The 18,847-nt window shown below is 43.1% G+C and overlaps 1 protein-coding gene across 1 annotated transcript in view; it reads right to left on the bottom strand.

Annotated features, from left to right (window-relative positions):
- nrip2 (nuclear receptor interacting protein 2) overlaps positions 1–18,847 on the bottom strand; it is a 75,931-nt gene that overhangs the window by 34,232 nt on the left and 22,852 nt on the right. The window contains exon 2 of the mRNA XM_049566908.1: positions 679–993. Coding sequence (XP_049422865.1) covers positions 679–993 — 315 coding nt within the window. The remainder of the gene's footprint in view (positions 1–678; positions 994–18,847) is intronic.

Here is an 18,847-nt window from a genome sequence, read left to right as displayed (position 1 = left end):
CTTTTCTAAACTCATAAATCCTAAATAGGTATTTTTGCCTTCATTGATTGCAGCTCGTACAGAGTGTCAGCTTGGTCATGCACCACTTCCTTTGCTCACTAGTGTGCGATGTCAGCAATCACTGATTTGTACATATTGCTGTGCTGTTGACTGAGTTACCAGTGCACACTTTGGACAAATCTGCAGCGAGCAGCTGAAAGCTCAACGTAAAACCAGGCCAATGGGAGGTCACAGCAGAGACAGTGAGAATTAGCTGTTGGTCACTGCATGGATTTCACTAAGTTACTGCACAACATTTAAGGCGTATTGTGTTCCTTGTTTTTGTCCTGCAGCCCACACAGTTTGTGTATTTCAGGCCCTTTGTGCTCTTGTTATCCCTGTAACCTACATTTAATCCAGCGGGACCAGAGTGGACGTGTTAACCTGGTTGGACTCTCACTCACTATGACTCAGTTATCTGTTTTTCTGCTCAAACCAGACAGCCGCTGGGTCCTGCCGAGCTTTTAATGTCTTGCAAAGAGAGAATAAATGAAGAGTGGGCATTAAAAGATGAGTCATTGGAGCAGAGTGAAGCTGTCTTTGTATCGTCTCTTGTTGTCAGTTTGTATGCAGTAGTAGAAAGTGTCAAAGCATTGAATGTGAGTGAGGAGTAGGCAGAGTACGCTCATGGTGCGTTACCTTGCATTGAACAACCAGAGCTGTGAGGAGGGTCGAGCTGTCCGTGCCCTCGCTCTTCTCAGCTGTCTGTCTGGCTCCGGCTTCGCTGCTGTCGTCCTCTTCGTCCGATCGTAAGCTCCTCTCGCTCTCCTCCAGAGACTCCCTCTCCTCTGTGGAGTCGTCTGCAGTGCTCTCGCTCCTCTCCTCGGTGTCAGCGGGTCCGTCCTTGGTGTCGGCCAGCGGGGAGCGAACCCTGGCGTTGGGGTCCCGGGCCTCCCCTCGCAGCCGCGTGATGTTTCCTTCCAGCAGACGGCGCTGGACGATGCTGTGAGGTTGCTGGAGGGAGAGACACAAGAGAAATAGGTGTCAGATGGCAGGTTTCCTTAGCTGCTAGTAGAAATGGAAGATGAGTCCAATTTTACACCAGAAGAAAATGTCAAATGACATTGTACATTTCTGCAAACCACAAATATGTAACATTTGTATACTTTGTCATCTGGAGGTGGCGGGGACGGTGGATGTTGTGACACCTAGACGAGATGGACTGTAGACCACTGTTGAAGATCAACAAACAACATTGTTGTTGTTTTTTTGTTTTTCATTAAGGAAGTCATCGCTGCATTTCCAGCAGCTTTTTAGCCACCAAATGTGTGTGTTTTCTGGCAACCGGTCACTGTGTTTCTACCAGGGATAGTGCCACAAAAAGCAGTTGTTTTTTACAAGACATTGCTGAGTTTCTTGCTGGTATAGTGCCACAAAAAGTGGTTGTTTTTTACTGAGACATCACTGCATTTAATGCCAGGATAGTGCCACAAAAGCTGTGTTTTTTACCAACACATTGCTTCATTTTCTGCTGGGATTGTGACACGAAAGCCAGGTATTTTAAGCTCAAACATGATCTTTTCCTAACCATAACCAAGTGTTTTTTGTGCCTAAATCTAACCACATGTTAACCACAACATTGTTGAAATATAAAGAAACGTAAAGTATCCGCTACATAATGTACAAATGTAATGTAACTGTGGTTTGCAGAAATGCACAATGCCATCATTTATTATGGCAAAGGGTTAATAAATAGGATATGTCAAATAAAGGGATAAGTGAAGGCTGGTACTGATGGTTGTAGAACTTCAGTGAGGATGCTTGTGCAATTGTTTCAGTCATTTTTCAGGCAAAACTGCACAAAGTTGATGATTACAGGTTCTCAAATATGAGACTTTGCTGGTTACCTTGACCTTATAATACATTAAATTTGGGTACTGGACTGATGGTCAAACAAAAGACATTTGAAGATTTCTGATGAGAAGATATTGTTTTCTGATATTTTTTAAACCAAACGATAAACCGATCAATCGAGAAAATAATCAGCAGATTAACTCATGACGCAAACAGTCAATAGTTGCAGCCCTGCACGTGACTATACAAATCTTGAATTTAGTGTTTTCTCCTGAATTCTTAGAGAGTGACACATCTCTGAAACACTGAGACCATGGGACAATAAAAGTCACACAGAATCCAGGCTGATTATGCAGAGCTGAACAATATAAACTGACAGCTGGTAATTCAGTGCATGTCAGAGCACAGACAACGTCATAATTATCTCAACAGAGTACGTCACAGATAGCTCGTGAAACAAGGTACATTTAATCTGAATACAATGTACAAGATATGTAGGTCATTGTGTTAAAGGATCACGTCAGCGTAATGTCCAGATCATCTGCACATTCAGAGAACTTGACATTTTGCCCCCATAGCAGCAATGATAAAGCTTATTTATGCACATTTATGCAGGTTCAGATGAAGTGAATTAAAATCAGTCCCATACAGAAAAATGCTAGAATTAATCTGATCTAATCTGCATCATCCGCTGTACTGTACAAGGTCAACAACACTATGACCACTGTTGCTTTATTATTTCAAAGGTAAATTGGCTTCATTGCACAAAATCAGCAATTAGATATATTTGTATATATGTCAAATACAACTCAATGTTAAAGGGACTTATCATGCTCATTTTTAGGGTTATACTTTGGGGTTTCTACTAGAACGTGTTTACATGCTTTAATGTTTAAAGATCACTTTATTTTCCTCTTACTGTCTGTGCTGGAACACTTGTCTTCACCCTCGGTCTGAAACGCTCCATTTTAGGGCCTGTCTCCTTAAACTCCCTCCCAAAAAAAAAAGGTTAGTCTGCTCTGATTGGACAACATCTTCAGGTCTCCCGCATCCCTGCATCATTACAGCTAGGGAATGACTGTAAAAGATAATAGTGACACTTTCTACTGTGAAATATCACCAGTAAAAGCTTCTTAACACAACCAGAGATATAAAGAGTAGGAATCTGATCTGAAGTTTGGGAGAAATTAATAACACCAGCAACACTGATTACATGTTTCCCTGATGTTAGCATGTAGCTACATGTAGCAGTGAAATTGCAGCCAAGGAATGACTCTTAACCAAGAAGAACAGCACATCATGCCTTGAATATTCACCAATAAAAGCTACTAAACCAAAATCTTTACAACCAGACATGTTCCAGCAGGAATCTTATCTGAAATTGGGGAGAAACTACCAACAACAGCTACCAAGATGACAGGTTTCCCTGACGTTAGCATGTAGCTACATGTATCATTGTATGTATTGTAAACACTTGCAGTGATGGAACAGCAACAGCAAGCAGATGACCATTTAAAGACGCCATCTTGTAGCCAAAGTAGATAAAGAAACATTAGAAACAGAGTATTCAGAGCAGTCTGAAGCCTGACCTTTTTGCTCACAGGGGTTGCTCTAACATATGTTCACCTCAGTACTTGAAACGTTGACCATGTTTAATGTGAACACTCAACACTGTAACATTATATATACGACAGAAAACATGGAAAAGCAGAGGTGACATTTCAGGTCTGGAATTAACTGCACCATTTCTCACCAGTACCGAGTACACAGCAAGCAAGATTTCTGTCTGACCACCTTTACTAATGTCTCAGTGCTGCCAGTTTCAAATGACTGCAGGTGCACTTAATGAAGTTAGTAATTTAGGTCCCTGGCAAAATCGGCCTGTTTCCTTCTCAGACAAGAAATGAGCAGAGGAGAAAATGTGCAGCTGCTGTGTGAGGTGCTCTATGAGGTGCAGTTTAAGATTTCTGCTCCTATTTCCAAAGTCGTCTCTCCATAAATTAGATGGATGGATGGATGGATGGATGGATGGATAGATTATTTGTGATGAATTACTAGAAACAGATATTATTACAAAGAACTGATTTGTACCCTCAAATTTACAAATCTTGCAAATGATTTTATAATTTTCAGCCCACAAATACCGCATATGCATGTTATGCAGAATGCTGATTTACAATCCTTATTAAGACCCTGACAGTCAGCTGTCTGGCAATGTTGGGGCATCGGTGAGCCGCTGTTGCCCTATTCTTTGCAGTGTGTCCTGCAACCTTGGACTTTGTCTGCCTTTGTCGGACCGAATTGGCTTTTTTGGGTTGATTCAGCTGATTCAGCATGTTGAATCTGCGTCGGAGCCAGCAGAGCCTGTCGATAAATAAAATCCCACCTACTGGTGGTTTAGCTCCGTGCATGTAAGAAGAAATGGAAAGTTAACCAAAAGGCTTAAGTCAAGGCGGAGTGAGGCCAAAACAAACTTGTTACATAAGTTAAGATTACTTTTCTTTACCCACTGAGATCTTTAGGGGAAACGTTTCCAGATGGTTTGTGTTATTGATCACTGGTGCAAGAAAAATATGCTCTGTTCTTTCAATATTGGATTGTGTTGTTTATGTGCTAACCAGCTAACTAGCATCTTGAATCCATCCTGTCGGTCTTCCAGTTTCCTTTTTTGTATGACCAATACAGAGTACTGCCGTCTACTGGTGTAGAGTTCTTTCTTCTCAAACAGGTGGCGTTGTTGGCTGTAATTTTTAAAGTGTGTTCATGTGCAACTTTCTGGCCCAGACACAGCAACGTGAGGCTACGGAACAGTCAGCTTACGTTGCCGCTAGTTCTTTGAAGTCAGCCCAGACACACCAAGATGTTAGTGAGCATCTCCAAACCTCCCTATACCCAAAAATATTGGTAACATTTTAGATTACAGCCTGCCACATGGAGTGTAACTCAACCCACTTCACAGTGTAATTTTTGGTGTTCCATTACAGTACATAATAACCATATATAAATGAAGGTAAAGAGGAACAAGATACAGTTAATCTTTAAACCAAACAGGTGTTCTAATATCATGTTTCACAGAGAGCCGCAGACATAGTTTATAAATGATGTTTGCTGGTGAGCTGAGTGAGACTGTGAAGCTGTGGTTGAGAGGTGCTGGGTTATGTATAGCTCTTGCCTGTGGTTTCAGCATTAGGTCTGCTTGTCTCCAAAAATTCTCCGGAGATGAGTCACACAGAAACGAATTTTTAAGCCAAAAGCCATCACACTGTAGCAAACAGAGACCATTGTGACCACTGTGGATGCTGAGGTGGGGTACAGATTTAAGCAGGCATAGCATTGGCCGTGGCATTTCAAATCCTCCTCCGACCCCCTCACCATACACACACACACACACACACACACACACACACAAAGTGACACACACTGTGATTTAAATTGCTAACTTTGGCTTCAGTGCAAAAAAGCTTTCCAAACTACCTGAGATGAAGGTCACATTATCATGTCATGAAAGCCAGTTCAAGGGACGCTTTTAGGTCATCACTGTCAGCAGACATTACAGGACGTCTGGTACAGCGGCCATGTTACGTGCTAACACTTTCCAGGTTTCACCTGGAGTCTTTTAATAGACCAAAGCAGTTGCACACTCTGTAGAGTCGATGTACAAAGCACTTAAAGAAGACAATGGGTTGTATTTAAATAATCTATAGCCTGGTCTAAGTGCATGGTGCAAGAACATTGAGGGCATGTCCAACTCCACCTCTGCTACTTAAGCGGCGTATAATCTGGGCGCAAAGTAAGGCATAAAAGCGCACAGTGTCTCTCTTAATGCAAAGTCAGACAGCATCTCTGCTCTGCTCTTTGCTACGTTCACAATTCAGAGAATGTCATTAATATTTTCCTCATTAATGATGTATTATATTACCCACCCACAACCCATCTGTGCGTCTTTGGGTGTGTAACAAACATTGTGTGCGCACGTTGAGAACCTGCCTGTGTAGGTGCAGCTTACTATCATAATGCACACTTTAATAGCAGGAGAGTACTGTCTGCACAATTGTGACTTTAGACTAGGTTTCTGTTGGTTAATGACGGAGTTGCTTTCTGCTGCTTAGACAGTGGCAATACACCAACAATGCACCTACACACCGATTGCCACACAGTGCATGTCATAGACTGCACAAGAAATGGACATAGCTACCATGGCTTCACCCTTTGGTTTGTGGACTGCCATCCTGATTCCTTGAGTTCAGCATTTACACCATCACCATCTTTATTTTTTGTATAGAGAAGTGACCATATTTGATGATGGGATGGAGCTGTGGAGGAGCGAGGGGGGGACCTGACTCATAAAAGACTAGTGACGCCTCACAGAAAAGCCCGTCACTCAAGTAGCCCCACCGTAAATATGCGTAACTTTGAACCTTAATAAAAATATAAACAGATAAGTTATCATAAATGTTGAAATAAGCTATAGAGACCAAAACCAATTTTGTACCAGACTGTAAACATGTTTATTTACGCTGTGAACATGGGGGTCTATGGGCATTTACTCTTCTCTGGAGCCAGCCTCAAGTGGCCATTTGAGGAACTGCAGTTTTTGGCACTTCTGCATGGCTTCATTTTTTTAGCCTTTGACGTTGCTGCTTGGTGCAAGTACATTTGCTGTTTACACAATTTGGGCCCAAGGCTGTGAAAAAAACAGCCACGTCATTCTGAAACTAGCGATGACAGTTGGGCTACTCCATGCGTTGCCTTGGGTGTAAAAGTGAGTTCTTTACAGCTACAGAAATACTATTTGAAACTATATTTACTACAACAGAGGCACGTCAGTGTGTAAGCAATCTGGAAATCCATTGGTTAAAAAAAACAAAAAAAACCTTTTTTTTTTCTTCCTTTAGCTCTGGAGGCACAACCCAGAGTTTTTCAACTAATGGAAGTGCAGGGGCCTCGGCGATTGCTCACTCCCTTCACTTCCGGCGGTGCCCCCAGGGAATTGCTGTGTTGTTTACGAATACTTCGGGTAGAAAACCAGCAGAGTTTAGCTATATATCACATTTTTCACGTCACTATATCACCGTGTAGACTAATCTGACACACAATGATTGAACAAACGTTACTGTTTCTGTGTGCATGTTTTGTAATTAATAACATGGTTATCGTAGATTAGCTGGGCTAGCTGTTAACATTAGCCATTAGCGGTGTCTGTAATAACCATAGACTGTATAAAAAGCAAAGCTAACATCAGGACGTCATCTGTTAAAAGCCTCCCGTTGTCGAATACGACATGAAACTACTCCAGTTAGCTCAATCATGTTGTAACTAAGACATCCGCTGGAAAAAATATTTTTTTTCACATTGACGAGACGGCGTTTTGGGTGGAGCGGTCGCCATGGACGTGGAGCTTGCTGTTTCTGTAGGTACACATTTCCTGGGGATACCTGCACGTCTCGGCCACACCCCCTCCATTGTGATTGGCTAAAGCACAGCATCGTTCAAACTCAAAGCCACGCCCTGCCCCCCTCTCTAGTCGTCTTTCACACAGGGCTGCTGACAGATTGAGAGATTAGTGTGTAAGGCACAACCATGGATGGATTACTAATAAGTCAACCTTTAAAATGACCACAAACAGAAAGAGAGGAACTGCAAAAGCTCACAAAATAACTACAAAAACAGGCGAAAAGAGACACAAAACATCTACAAACAGATGCAAACAACCAAAATACATAAACATAAGACGTAAAATTACCTCAAAGACACACAAAATGACTTCAAAGAAATGTAAAATGACTACAGAAAGACACAAAACCATCAAAAATGCATAAAGAGACACAAAATCACCACAAAGTCTGTGTCTTGTTCCTCTGTAAGAGAGGTGCTCGGCGGCCTTTTGCATATCTGTGCCCAAGAGCCTTTGTCTCTGACCTGCCCAGTATGGTACAACCAGTATGTTACTCTATATATTTTATAAAAGTGTGTTTCTTTTGATTAATGATATTCCACAGTTTCAAAAACAACATGTGGCCGGTGACTGGCTGTTCTTTCTGGATCATATAAACATTAAATTGTATTTAAGCTGCCTGTTCCTCTGTAATCACATTTCTGTTGCTCACCAGTGCAGAGGCTGGGTACAGACTTTCAGACACCGCACTCTGAAAAGAGAAGGTCGCCCAACACCAGTAGAGTCACTGCATGAGTACAACACAAAGGCTTTTCTTTCCCTTTCAAGGTGTTTCTTTTAACACTGAAATCACCAGGATCATTGAGGCAAGTTCAACTGAAGGAACAAAAGATAAGAACTGTATTTATCCCAAGGGAAACTGTTGTGCAGCAGGGTGCAAATACAAGAAATAATGCTTCAAAATTCAGGGTAATCCTACTTGAGTAGTTTAAGGAAAAAAGTCTTGTCTTGCACTAGCCATAAAGACAACATTATAACTAAAAAGGGCATCTGGATACCAGCTGCTGAAATGTATTGTTCTCATTTCTGTCTCCAAGCAGGTGAAACAACCTCTGGCTTTGTTACATCAGAGTCTGTTGCAGATGATATGGTCCAGTGAAGCAACAAAGCATCTGCAGAAGTGTCAGTTAAGAATATATCAGTGCATCTGGTCCTGAACAAGACCAGGAAGTTGAGAGAGAGCAGTCTGTGTGATCTGAAGGCTGCTTTGTAAACTTTAAACCTCCTTTTGAGGTGGATATTTCTAAAATGCCTAAATCGTCTTTTCTCAGGATGAGCACTGTTACAACTCAACAGGGGAGTAAATATGGAGTGTGAAGGCTGTGTGGTTGCACCAAAGCTGGGTGGAGAATAGGCCCTTGTGAGTAGTTCAAGTTGCCATGTTAGAAATACAGCTGTGTTAAAAGAACTTGTGTTAAGTAAAAAATAGTGCCATTTGGTTCAGTTCAATTGAACTCAAGTTTGTTTGCCCCCTAAGTGTGGTTCGTTTGGGCAGGTGTGAACACAGCAATCACACTCAGGTGTGCACCAAAACAACCAGACCTAGACCTTCTTGAAGAGGTGGTCTCAGTTCGGTTACAAACGAACTCTGGTGCGGTTGGTTTGTGGTGAGAAGGTGTTCCGACCTGGATGTGAAGCAACTGCAGTCACATGACACATTGTTTAGGTTAAACATGTTACAGACCTGAAGGATTATTAATGTGCACCTCCTCCTGTACTGCCTTAATATGCACATTCAGCACATCCAATGTACCTCGTTTTCAAACTGTATGGTTTCCTCAGGGTGCTCCAGCTTCCTCCCACAGTCCAAAGACACGCAGGTTAATTGATGACTCCAAATTGTCCGTAGGTGTGAATGTGAGTGTGAATGGTTGTCTGTCTCTATAGGCCCATTTCCGCCGCAGGAACTTTGGGGTAATTTTACGGGGCCGGGGCCATTGGTGCGTGTCTCCACCGCAGGAACCACCCCCGGAGGACAGAGTTCCGGAACTTTTACAGGGGCTAAACAAGTCCCCGCCTCGGAGTAGGTACTCAGAACGGCCCCTAAAGACTCCCGGCTGGGGCTTGGGGATTACTTATTGGATTGGATATACTCAAGGCGGGATGTGACATTTTGTAAAAAACAACATGGTTATTGTAGATTAGCTAGGCTAACCGTTAGCTGTTAGCAGTGTCTGTAATAACTCAATAAACGGTCCGTGAACAAAATATATTTTCCAGCAGATATCTTAGTTACAACATGATTGAGCTAGCAAAGCAGTTTTGTGTTGCTGTGTGTGGTATTTATTCAGTTTTGGGAAATCACGATGTCTAGAAAGCATCAGCTGACAGGGACAGCTAACTGCAGCAGCAAAGCTAACATCAGGACGTCATCTCTTAAAAGCCTCCCGTTGTCGGATACGACATGAAACTACTCCAGTTAGCTCAATCATGTTGTAACTAAGACATCCGCTGGAGAAAATATTTTTTTCACGGGCCGTGACCGGAGTTATTACAGACACCACTAACGGCCAACGGTGTCCCTACGCCCCTACGTTGCCCTAGTCAAAATGGTCGCGCAACGATTACATCACATCCAGAGCCCGGTAACTTTACAGGAACCTTCCTCCTACTCCGCTCTCTCAGTGGAGACACGGCGGTTGAGAGGGCCGAGCGAGAGGACGTTCCTGTAGTAGTTCCTGCCCCCCAAATAGTACCAGGAACTTCTTCAGTGGAAACGGGCCTTATATGTCAGCCCTGTGATAGTCTGGTGACCTGTCCAGGGTGCGCCCCGCCTCTCGCCCAATGTCAGCTGGGATAGGCTCCAGCCTGCGACCCCCAACAGGATAAGCGGTAATGGAATATAAATGGATGAACACTTTATGTGTTAGATTCTTATTATCACCTGCATGTTTTTCCTTCATACATTTCACAGTAGCATTGTTGCAGAGAGCCTCAGAACAAGACTTTCATTGCCAACTGCTCTACTGTCATGTATGACTTGTATAGATATTCAGCACAATAGCATAATGTAGCAATTATCTCAGTGCACAGCTGAAGCTAAAGCAAATCCTTGTTTAGTTTCAGAGGTATCCTGATGTGTTGGCAGAGGACATTTGAACTGTTTGTCAGTGAAGAGATTGCCAGCTGCCTGAATAACTGCCGCACCAGCCAACACCGGCATCCGTAGAGCCATAAAGTCACAGTTTAAGGATATTTGGTTGAGTGCCAATCTCACAAATGACATCCCCATCTGCCTACCTGTATAGCTCTATCAAAAAGCCTTGGATTTTTACAACCTGCCTCCATCTCTCTTGCTCTTTCTGAATGCAATCAACAGGCCTGCGGTTGCTACACTTAAACAGAAACTGGTTCACTTCACAGTGTTCCAATTGCAGAGAACAGCCCTTTAAACGTTGTCGATACTACTGTTTATGTAAGTGCTGGCAACGATTGTGTGAGGGTGGAGAGCTCTCACTGGGTCATTCTGGACATTCGACCCTCATCAGCTGTGCAGACATTATGGGCCATTTCGTGGAAGACTCCTCATTTCTTAGAGCGTGATCGTATGGTGGCTGAACTGAGATGTGTTTACGGGCTTTGTGAGTGAGCCTGGATGTGTGATTTGTTTTTGGATGACACACTCTGGATGATGGCGTCCTGTGCTATCACAAAGACAATGGCTGATTACGAATGCCGAGGGTCTTTTGTCTGTGAGGGAACTCCATCCAGCTGCTGTGATTGTTTGGCTCTGACCCTAAAGCTTACAGAGATAGAAAAGATTCTCTTCCCTGTTTTTTTTGTCTCCACATTACTGGTCATTATTCGATGTCCCGCTCTGATTAACATGCGCATAGCAATACTAGATTCTGCTGTTCAAGTACTCCTGAGTAGAATTTGAATGAAGGACGATTTCATGGGCCGGCGAGCAGCAAGGAGACGGAGAAATATGGAAAAATAAGAAAAGGCTTCAGGCCCCAAGAGGCCAGAGGCTATATAACTCTTGCATGGCTGTAATAATGTCATCTCAAACCTAGACATCTCCAAGGTTTCCGTGGATCTGCAGCTCAATCTGGCACCTCTACAGAACATGGAGGAGACATATTTTCAGCCTGATGTGTCAAAGAGCGCTGATACGCTTTGATAGCATCAAACACTGTAAAAAATGAGATGTACTGTATGTGTCTGTAGTAGATTCCTCACTGTTCATAAGCCTCTCTGTGTGTCAGCCCTCTATCTTCCTGTGCAAGCTGCAATACAACAACACTTCCAACTAGTAATCACCACCCGTGTCGATTAAGCCCATTCGTTCCTCTCCGAGCTCCAGCTGTGGCCGAGCACTTAAACAGGCGCTGATGATGGCCTCTGCTCCTCCTCACGTCTCCTCCTCACAGCTCTCCTCTCCTCTTCACATCTCTCTTGCCCTCATCACATGTCTCCTCCTCCTGATATCTCTGCTCCTCTTTAAATCTCTCCTTCCTCTTCACATTTCTCCTCACACCTTCACGTCTCTCCTCCTCCTGACATCTCTTCTCCTCTTTACTTCTCCTCTCCTCATCACCTCTCTCCTCTCCTTCTCACACCTGTCCTCCTCTTTACATCTCTCCTCTCCTCCTCACATCCCTCCTCTCCTCCTCACATCCCTCCTCTCCTCTTCACATCTCTCTCCTCTTCACCTATCTCCTCTCCCTTGTGCATCTCTCCTCTCCTCTTTATATCTCTCCTCTCCTCTTTTCTCTACACCTCTCCTCTTCTCTTTATATCTCTCCTCTTCTCTCTGCATCTCTCCTCTCCTCTTTACATCTCTCCTTTTCACATTTCTCCTCTTCACATCCCTCCTCTCCTGTTCACATCTCTTCTCCCCTCTTTACATCTCTCTCCTCTCCTCTTCACATCCCTCCACTCCTCTTCACATCCATCCTCTCCTCTTCACATCTCTCCTCTACAGTTTTATTTAGTTCAAATGGCTTTATTGGCATGAAAAAGAAATGTTATTGCCAAAGCAGTTCACAAAATAGTAATATTTCAGTCAGGAGCACTTTAGTCAAAGGAAACTTTATTTCCATTGGCAGTATTATATTTGGCGGTATGACTCTGTTCTGGGGCCTCTCTGCCTTTCTGGGCCTAGAGAGCACATCTGTCTGCCCTTCCATGCGCCTACGTGGAAAGCCTGAGGCAGAGAGAGCACACCTCCCTGCCCTTCCACGTGCAAACAAGGAAAGCCTGAGGCAGAGACAACACACCATGCTGCCCTTCCATGCGCCTACATGGAAAACCTAAGGCAGGGAGACCCCTTGGAACAGAACAAAGCAGCATCAATGACAAACAGAAATGACACTGATACGTCAGACACAGCATGAAAAGGAGGAGCTGGGGTGGAGGTGAGTTGCAAAGGAGCTTGCACAGGAAGCAGCAACAGTAGGCAGGCCAGAGCAGTTTAAATAGGGCGCCCTGAATGAGATTCACCAATTGGTTGCATTGAAAGGAATCATGTGATCTGTCAGCTGTATACAATATATATACAATACAATAAAGTGCACTGCTTCTTTTTTTATACAATTGACTAGATATTAGTTGTTAGTCCCTCAGGCTGTGGCAGGCAGATACATATCTAGCTGCCAAAGGAGCTGTTGTCCCTTCACCCAGGAGAACTGCCAGTTTCTGTTGTGGGGTTAATGTGAAGAGGTTTGGGGTTATCTTGGCTACTTCTTCAAAATGTAAATCTCTGACTGAGGAGAAGTTGTCACTGAGAGGAGGAGGAAGTGTATTTCTGTTTCTGCAGCCAGGTGATGGTCAGTCAGCCTGTATTTGGTCAGTATCAGTCTCTGTTTCCAAGTGCTGATATTCAGACGATTTATATTCTCTGTTTAGGATCAAGTAACAGTTTAGTCTGCTTTGTGCTTTTCTTTATTTACCTCCTCTCATTTCTTCTATTCGCCTCTTTTCCTTCTCTGTTTATCCTCTCCCTTTCTCATTTCCTTCCATTACCCTATATTTGCTTTCCTTTCTACTCCTGTCCTCTGCATATTTCTCATCTCATCTCGTCTCTTCCTTTCCGTCCATTACCTTTCATATTCTCTTTTCTTGTCTCCCGGTCTTCCTCCTTGTTTTTATTAAGAGTCATTATTTTCCTTTCCTCTTCTCTCCTCCCACTGTGTCCCATTTTCTTCCCTTTCCTTTTTCTTCACATTTCTTTTTACACTTCCTTCCCTCACCTTTCTTTTTACTTCCTCTTCCCCTCCCCACATCATCTCTCACCTCCTCTTCTGTCCCCACCTTTTATCTTTCATTGCAGTCATTGAAAGTCTTTATCCACTTAACAAACAGTGAGACTAACAGGAAGTAATCCTCTCCTCTCTGCAGGAGCTTCACGTTGAGCATCTCGACATCCAAATGAATCAAATTCAATCAGGAGCCCCACTTTAAACTGGACTGAATTTTGTATATCATGTTTTTGACATCGGCCCTCTCTCTGTCCTCTCTCTGTGAACAATATTCTGCATATTAGTTGACCTTGTTCCCACCTGGGCACTCACTGGCTACATTGCACATTTATTAACAGTGATAACAGTAATTATCCTCTTTTGCAAATGAGAAAAAAACAGCTTGTTAAAGTGGGATACCAACCGGTTTATATGCTAGCGCATGAGTCAGCAAAAGCGTGGAAAATATTATTTTAATGAAATTGCTTATCAAGTCTGGTGGCATGCTGCAATGTTTTTATTCAACAGGCGAGGGATAAGAAGCAGGGGAAAAAAGTCAAGCTCTAACAGTTTGGAGAAGAAGAAGGAGGAGGGTGAGTTTGATTTTTCCTCCTCTGTGCTCCCATGAGACTGCAGGGAAGCAGAGATTGAATCTGATCACAATGAACACAGTGTAATTTCATTTCAATGGCTGGCGTCTGTTTTTTTGCCTAGCCCCAACTGCTCTGGGGTCAGCTCGAGAGCAAATCATGATAGCAACATCAAGCTGCTAGCGGGCGGCATTCGGTGTTGCAACATGTGCCTCGGTTCAAGGGTGAAATTGGCAATCTCGCACTTTACAGGGTGCATTGCTCTTTGTCAGCTTAGTGATAAAGTGCGGGGCTTTCTGAACTGGGGGGGACTGGGTGAGTTGAAGGAGACATGAAGCACAGATACTTTGCGGGTATAATGGATGTACAAGGAAGGCAATTATGGTACTTTGAAACTCATTGGTGCCTGATTGCTGTAATTTACATCATAACTCTGTAAAATCTGAACACACGCACATGATACACAAAGTTTTAGGTTCAGTGTGACACCATGAGCACCAAGCATCAATCCACAGGGCTGAAAAATGAACCAAATCCAAAGGGCCAAAAACTACAGTTCCTCAAAAGGCCACTTGAGGCTGACTCTAGAAGTGAGTCTATCCCCACAGACAACCATGTTAAAATGCTCAGCTCTACAGCAGAAATAAATGATATATTTATGTTGTCTTCCCCTCGATAACATTTTATTAAAGCTTAAAGTTACGCATAATTAAGGGCGGGCCACTCTGAGTGACAGGCCAATAGTGCCCTTGGCTTCTCAGTCAGATCCACCCCTCGCTTCTCCACAGCTCAACCATTTTGTCCAAATAGCCACTTCTGGCTCCAAAAAACCAAGATGGCGTTGATCAAAATGCTGAACTTGAGGCGTCAAAATATGAGTCCAAAAACCAATGGGTGACGTCATGGTAGCTACATTCATTATCTTACTATATAATGTCTGTGTGTGTGTGTGTGTGTGTGTGTGTGTGTGTGTGTGTGTCTGTTCCACGTTTTTCTCCTCACTGACTTGGTCAATCCATGTGAAATTTGGCACAGTGGTAGAGGGTCATGGGAGGATGCGAATGAAGCAATATTACATCAATTGGCCAAAGGGGGGCGCTATAGCAACCGATTGAAATGTCAAACTTTGAATGGGCATATCTCATGCCCCGTATGTCGTAGAGACATGAACCTTTGCACAGAGATGCCTCTCCTCATGAGGAACACATTTGCCTCAAGAACCCATAACTTCCGCTTATATAGATTTTCTGCCATTTTGAATGTTTTGAAAAACACTTCAAATGGATCTCTTCCTAGGAAGTTTGACCGATCTGCATGAAACTGGGTGAACATAATCTAGGGACCAATATCTAAAGTTCCCTCTTGGCAAAAGTTGGTAAACTTACTAAAACTGAGCTTCTATAAGGCAATGAATATTGCGGAGGGCGTGGCTCATCACATAAAGGTGTATAACATCTCAAGGGTTTCACCCATCACCACGCAACTTTGTAGGCATATGACCACACATAATCTGAGGGGACCCATCCATTATTGACCCCATCAAACAAAATGGGGGCGCTAGAGAGCTAATTTCTTATCTAGGCCTAACCGCCATATGGATTTTTACTAAACTTGGTAGATATGTAGAACAGGACGCCTCAAGGTGACTGGAGAAATTTAACTCTAATTGGCAACTGGGTGGCGCTGTAACAACAGAAAAATGCTTAAAAATGGCTAAAATGCGACCGATCGCTGTGGCTCCCCCTGTGGACCAATGTTGTTGTTTTTGTTTTCAAATTTTTGGTATGACTAAGTCATGGTATGGTATGCTGTACATAATCACGGAAACTGTCAGTGTGTCATTCTGTCAGTCCTATGTTTTTCTACTCACTGACGTGGTCAATCTATGTGAAACTGCACATAGGCATTGAGGATTGGCATAGGTAAGAGGTGACAAAGCTACCAATGGGTATGGACTAGTTTTATAGCAGCAACACACTGTCACTCCCAACTCATCAAATACTAACTGGTCAGTGGCCCTTGGCCCCATACAGTACAGGCCAAAAGTTTGGACACACCTTCTCATTCAATGCGTTTTCTTTATTTTCATGACTATTTACATTGTAGATTCTCACTGAAGGCATCAAAACTATGAATGAACACATGTGGAGTTATGTACTTAACAAAAAAAGGTGAAATAACTGAAAACATGTTTTATATTCTAGTTTCTTCAAAATAGCCACCCTTTGCTCTGATTACTGCTTTGCACACTCTTGGCATTCTCTCCATGAGCTTCAAGAGGTAGTCACCTGAAATGGTTTCCACTTCACAGGTGTGCCTTATCAGGGTTAATTAGTGGAATTTCTTGCTTTATCAATGGGGTTGGGACCATCAGTTGTGTTGTGCAGAAGTCAGGTTAATACACAGCCGACAGCCCTATTGGACAACTGTTAAAATTCATATTATGGCAAGAACCAATCAGCTAACTAAAGAAAGATGAGTGGCCATCATTACTTTAAGAAATGAAGGTCAGTCAGTCCGGAAAATTGCAAAAACTTTAAATGTGTCCCCAAGTGGAGTCGCAAAAACCATCAAGCGCTACAACGAAACTGGCACACATGAGGACCGACCCAGGAAAGGAAGACCAAGAGTCACCTCTGCTTCTGAGGATAAGTTCATCCGAGTCACCAGCCTCAGAAATCGCAAGTTAACAGCAGCTCAGATCAGAGACCAGATGAATGCCACACAGAGTTCTAGCAGCAGACCCATCTCTAGAACAACTGTTAAGAGGAGACTGTGCGAATCAGGCCTTCATGGTCAAATAGCTGCTAGGAAACCACTGCTAAGGAGAGGCAACAAGCAGAAGAGATTTGTTTGGGCCAAGAGACACAAGGAACGGACATTAGACCAGTGGAAATCCGTGCTTTGGTCTGATGAGTCCAAATTTGAGATCTTTGGTTCCAATCGCCGTGTCTTTGTGAGACGCAGAAAAGGTGAACGGATGGATTCCACATGCCTGCTTCCCACTGTGAAGCATGGAGGAGGAGGTGTGATGGTGTGGGGGTGTTTTGCTGGTGACACTGTTGGGGATTTATTCAAAATTGAAGGCACACTGAACCAGCATGGCTACCACAGCATCCTGCAGCGACATGCCATCCCATCCGGTTTGCGCTTAGTTGGACGATCATTTATTTTTCAACAGGACAATGACCCCAAACACACCTCCAGGCTGTGTAAGGGCTATTTGACCAAGAAGGAGAGTGATGGAGTGCTGCGGCAGATGACCTGGCCTCCACAGTCACCGGACCTGAACCCAATCGAGTTGGTTTGGGGTGAGCTGGACCGCAGAGTGAAGGCAAAGGGGCCAACAAGTGCTAAACACCTCTGGGAACTCCTTCAAGACTGTTGGAAAACCATTTCAGGTGACTACCTCTTGAAGCTCATGGAGAGAATGCCAAGAGTGTGCAAAGCAGTAATCAGAGCAAAGGGTGGCTATTTTGAAGAAACTAGAATATAAAACATGTTTTCAGTTATTTCACCTTTTTCTGTTAAGTACATAACTCCACGTGTGTTCATTCATAGTTTTGATGCCTTCAGTGAGAATCTACAATGTAAATAGTCATGAAAATAAAGAAAACGCATTGAATGAGAAGGTGTGTCCAAACTTTTGGCCTGTACTGTACGTCACTCAAAATATGTCACTAACATAGTGTGCTACACATACTAGCCCACTACATTGTTATGAAAATAACTTGATTGACTTTTGCTTTCACACAAGTAAATGTCCATAAATCCGATTAGAAAAGAACTCCAGAACTGGCCCAAGAATCATCAAGTTTTCTTCAGTATCAAATTAATCCAGAGACAGTTTTCTGTACATCAGTGGGTGCTTTGCATACCCAAACTCTTAATAGCTAATTCTGCATACCTATTATTGATGCCACATTGCCAACATATTGACATATAAAGGCTAAATACTTGGCTCAAGTTGTAGGCCATAGCACTGAATCCATGTCAACATTCTACATGTGCAAAAAAAATCAATGAAGTAAAGAAATAAAAGTTAGCTTGTTCAAATGTTGCAAGGCTTGGTGAATTGGTTTTCATTCATGCAATGGCATGATCCCAGATTCTCTGAGGGACTTGAAGGTCTTATACCCACTCTTTCTGTTTACATTCCCCAAATCATCATGGTGACTGTAGTTCCAAAACTTAGAGGCTTTTAAAGTAAGACAAAAATATTAGGAGGAACCAAACCCCATAACGTTTTCCAGTCAATGTGTTTTGACATTATATAAAGCTCTCTTATACAGTGCACTTACTGCAAGTTAAATCGTACAGAGACTCTTTCATCATCTTTCTTCCCATGTGACAGATCTCAAGGTTTCTCCCCTCATTCTTGTCAGCCAGCTGAGAGTATGTGAATTGGCATCAGTCATATGGCCTCCTCCTCGTGGATTTCTCGTCATGAATTCTAATGAAGCCAGCAGGCAGCGGCGTCCCATAAAGAGTTCATTTATTATAAATGATGCAACCTGCTGCTTACGCTCCGATTGACAGGGAATTGTTTCATTGCTGAAGCAGCTTAGGTGAAATTGGCATCACTGAGGTGTAATCTGTTTGTTAAGTTCTCACGGTGTGCAGAGTGATTTTGGACAATATTATTCTGAGAATTTAACGCTCCTGATTGTAAGATGTGTCACAGATATTGTGACAACCATCATTTAGCAGAGACTTATTGGCATCAATTTATTACTGAGGCCATCAGTCTTTCGTCTCCCTCCTGAAACAACATCTTCTTCTTTTTT

This window comes from Epinephelus fuscoguttatus, linkage group LG22 (assembly GCF_011397635.1).
Source record: "Epinephelus fuscoguttatus linkage group LG22, E.fuscoguttatus.final_Chr_v1".
Lineage (NCBI taxonomy): Eukaryota > Metazoa > Chordata > Actinopteri > Perciformes > Serranidae > Epinephelus > Epinephelus fuscoguttatus.
The sequence above is the reverse complement of the archived record's forward strand: the minus strand, read 5'-3'. Positions and strand labels throughout refer to the sequence as shown.